The sequence below is a fragment of the Brassica oleracea genome, chromosome C4, assembly GCF_000695525.1.
Source record: "Brassica oleracea var. oleracea cultivar TO1000 chromosome C4, BOL, whole genome shotgun sequence".
In the NCBI taxonomy this organism is placed as follows: domain Eukaryota; kingdom Viridiplantae; phylum Streptophyta; class Magnoliopsida; order Brassicales; family Brassicaceae; genus Brassica; species Brassica oleracea.
Genome location: NC_027751.1, coordinates 9,915,174 through 9,919,615, shown reverse-complemented (window position 1 = coordinate 9,919,615; position 4,442 = coordinate 9,915,174). Strand labels below are relative to the sequence as shown.

The following is a 4,442-nucleotide window of genomic DNA, read 5'->3' as shown; positions in this document are numbered from 1 at the left end:
GTTGATATGTCTTGAATCTGTATGTTACATCTAGGCGATGGATGTTACATCACGTACATCATACCGACTCGGTTGCATCAAGAGCGTTGCATCAAGTTATTATGGATGTTACATCTGATCGTGGGCTTAGGCCCATGAGTCCGTATAGTCTAGGGTTTTAGATGCGAGATGCTACTATTTATATCTTGTATTTGAAGTAACCCTAAACTTGCACTCTGTAAGTTCAATATAGCTTCCAATAATAAGATCTTTCCTTGTCCGTGGACAGCCCTAAGAGTGAACCACGTTAAATATTTGTGTCGTAGTTACATCGTTTTTATTCATCTGTTTCCGCATCTGTTCCTTCTCACGTCCGTTACAACAGAACCCTTTGGTCATAACAAAAGCGCTAAGTTAGCCGCAAGCCTCCAGAGTATCCAATACACAAGAATGTCTAGAAACGTATATTGGTCTAAGCTCTGCCCTGATCTGCCTGATCTGTTACGATCAATCTTTGAAACAAAAACCCTAAGTTAGCCGCAGCCTCCAGAATATCCAATACACAATAATGTCTAGAAACGTTGATTGGTCTAAGCTCTGCCCTGATCTATTACGATCAATCTTCGAAAGCTTGAGCTCTTTGGATTTTCATTGAGCCAAAAACCGTTTGCTCAAACTAGTATACCGTTTTCCTCTCTATCCATGGCGAATCGTATTACAAGATCAGAACTCTCTCTTGTATGATCCCGTTCAAGACAAGAACTACGACAAAGTCCATTGTCTAGCTAGTTACAGCAACTGGCTTCTAATAGTAGATTATTTTCTACATTTCCATCTCTTGAACGTGTTATATCCCTTCATTAAAGTCATCACTTGGTGACAGTCCTTATAGAAACGACCTATTTGAATGCTTCCGTGAGCTCTACGGCACCAAGTTTCTAGTGACTTAGGACGATTTCAAGTTCGTAAAGATGGCTGTCTTGTGGATAAACGAGAGAAATGGAGATTTTGTCGTCGCATGGGCTATCAAACAGTTCTATATCTTCTCATACAAGAAAATAACAAATGATGGTGATAAAGGATGGAGTATTACATGCACACGGTGTGAAGACATGGCTTATAAAGACAACAAGCTTTATGTCTATACATATGATCATTACATCAACGTTCTTGATTTCTCAGGAAATTGTCCTAAAGAAACTCTTGAAGGAAACCATTATCTTAATCATCCTTTTCCCTTCGTAGATACTACGATATATAAGATGATGATTGCTATAGCAAACTCAGGAGAGGTTATGATCTTTCTGAGCTTGAATGAGTTAAACAGAAAGTTTTGTATTTGTGAGCTGAATCTTCAAGTTGGTAGAGTGGGGTCTTTGGGAGATCAGTTGTTGATTTTTGGTCATGGGGTTACAATTAGAGGACCGGTTAAAGATAGAGGAATCAAGAGTGATTCAATATGTTTATTGATGATGATCATATGTCTCGTAATTATATGCGGCGAGGAAAGAAGCAAAGTGTGGTGTGTTGATCTTGCAACAAGTACAATCACATGGTGTACAGGATTAGATGATTGGTCTTCCAAGATTTACTGTGGGATTAGCACCAAAATTCCTCGGCATCAGTTTCATCATTTACAATCCAAGATGAGTCTTCGGAATCTCTTCTGTCTCATCTTGGTGTTCCAGGACAACCACATAACTATCCTCTCTTTTGTATCATCATCTGCCTCTGAGTTTAGGGTTTATGGAAAATTTGATCCAAGTATTTTTTATTATGGCTAGTTGTAGCCATTGGCTTTTATTGTTGATTCTCGTTTAGATTTGTATCTTTTCCATGTGTTTACTCGCTGGAGGATCAATCTTCCAGCTATGAAGTCATTGCTTCTTGAGTTCTTGGTCAAGCTAGCTTCTAAAGAAAAGAGCCAAGACCCGTGGTCAAGCTAGGTCTCTCGGCAAATTCTTATTATGCTTACAAAATTAGAACATATTACAAAGCCCATTTAGTTCATGAGTGGTGCAGGAAAACTATGGTATCAGTTTGATTTTATTTTTAGGAATTTAAACTTGGTAAAACATTTTGAATTTGGACTTTTTCTCTGTCCCTCTGTTTCCGCCGCCAAAAAATGCAAACACTTTTCTTTTCTATCCAGAAGCCAATCATTTAATATCCTTTTGAATCTCCTATATAAAATTGTCTACCTCAACACATTAATTATCAAAATCACCTTCTACTGAAAAACAATATAAACTACACAATGAAATTTTCATATTCTTTATCCAAACGATTTGTTTTCCCTAATTTGGCCATCCAATTCCTCATAATACATAGTGTTTCATCACTGAACATTACCAATGAGTATCTCAACCACAAATGTTTCCTTAATCAAGGGATATATAATTCTGGAAGTGAGTACGAGGACAGCCTCAACATTCTCTTTCGTAAAGTTCGTACTGATGATTATGCTCGGACCGGTTTCATGCACCTAACTAAGGGCCCTGCTTCTGATTCTGTCACCGTCATGTTCCAGTGTCGTGGTGACTCTTATGGATCTAAATGCCGTACATGCGCTGACACTGCAGTCGCTGGGGTAAATGAGCTGTCATAAATTTAAATATAAAGATTAGGTTTTTGAGGTGTTAAGAACATCTTTATCCAAGGATACCAGAGGGGTCCTTAAGGGTTTTTTACACTATTTGCGGGCTCAACTGACACGTGGCGATCCGCGATTGGTTCGTTTTTAATTTTTTTTTTCTAAATTCGAAAAAGTAAAAAAAAAAAAAAAGATTAAGAAAGCCCAAATGGGATTTCTGGGATAATGATGCTCTTATCCCGGAAATAAACCTTATCTTTGAGCCAAAAGAGAAATGATAACATGAAACAAAAATAAGACTAGAGTTAACTAGAAAAAAAATAGATACGAAATTCGCTCTAGATCCACTCTAAATATCCATATACTTGTAAGATCGTATCTGCGTGATAGTATCTCGGATCAGTAGATCTCCAAAGTTTGTAAATATATTAAAATATATTTTAAATAACTTATAAAAGATACATTAAATTTATACATCAGTTTTATTTTTGAATTATTTTGTATTATTACTTTTATTTTCTAAAATATTATATTTAAAATATTTGTTTCATTTTAGATAAATACCCAGTTTCTGGATATCCAAAAATCACAGACCTAAATATGGATAGTCATAACATGGATCTAACAGATCCGAATGCCCTGGAATTTCTAGATATCCAAAACCCCTCTCAACCCTGGTTATTTAAATATCACAATTTATCATAAATGTTTTATAGAAACGGGATTATAATGACGATGGTTTTCATTAAATGCAACTATGTTAATAAAGGTTACAAACTATTTTTATATGATGGTTTCTTTAAATCCTTAACTTTAAACATTTTTCCTAATCATCAAGATAATCACTTATTATACAAATAACTAGGAGAAGAAAGCTTTCACTAAAATATTAATTCATTATTTAAAATGGTACAAAACAGATATGGTTTTATATTTCAGTTTCGTAAGAGATGTCCGAGGAACAAAGGAGGTATAATATGGTACGACCAATGTTTTCTTTGGGTTAGTGAGATCGGTGAATCAATGTCAATCAAAACTAATTACAAGAATATTTTTTCTATGTACAACCCAAATAATGTGAGATGGGGTGCAAAATTGTTCGCCAAGAGGGCGATGGATTTTTTTTCTGAGCTAACACTTAAAGTCAAGAAAAACACCGAGGCCGGCTCCATCATCATACTTTACGCGGCAGGGGAAAAGAAGCTAGGGAAAAATACATTGTATGCTATGGTGCAGTGTGTAAGCCTAACAATAGATTGTAAAAGTTGTTTGGCATGGAGTATAACAAAGCTTTTCAAGAATGGTGACATCAGAGAAGGAGGAAGAGTTTTGGGTATGAACTGTGATGTAAGATATGAGATATACCCTTTTCTTAGGAGTTAAGCATTTTTTATAGTGGTGATGAATACATCCTCTTCATTTTTTTCCAATTATGTTTTAGTTTGTTTTTCTTTATTTTTTCTGAAATGTAATATTCATATTTTAATAAATAATGTTCACAAAAACATATAAAACGAAATTATTTAGAAGATTAAAATGGAATAATTTTTTTTTTTGTTAAACAATGGGGTTGATTGGTTGAAATGTAACTGTAGAAACTTTACTGTAGAATTTAGGCAGTAAGGTTTTTTTATAGCTATAAAAGATGTAGCTTTAAAATTGATTGCTACATAAATATATTGTCTACAGCCAAAAAGATAGGACTTTAGAAAAGAAGAGTTCTACAGCTTTTTTTTGTTTTTTTTACTGTAGCATTTAAAACCAAGATAAATAATGATTGATAATTTAAAGACTATAGATAAAAATTAAAGCTAAAATCACATTTTAAAGTCCAACCAATCACCCTCAATGTTTTTGAGCTGGCTTAGTT

General features: G+C 34.6%; 1 protein-coding gene and 1 pseudogene across 1 annotated transcript; both read left to right on the top strand.

Moving 5' to 3' along the window:
* The first annotated feature begins 547 nt into the window (after window positions 1-547).
* Window positions 548-1,925, top strand: LOC106338066 (annotated as a pseudogene).
* Window positions 1,926-2,212: 287 nt separating this feature from the next.
* Window positions 2,213-4,032, top strand: LOC106340899 (putative cysteine-rich repeat secretory protein 35). The gene is made up of 2 exons (XM_013779734.1): window positions 2,213-2,569; window positions 3,512-4,032. Exons 1-2 carry the CDS (start codon window positions 2,237-2,239, stop codon window positions 3,953-3,955), a joined length of 777 nt encoding a protein of 258 aa, XP_013635188.1. The 5' UTR covers window positions 2,213-2,236; the 3' UTR covers window positions 3,956-4,032.
* Window positions 4,033-4,442: the final 410 nt, after the last annotated feature.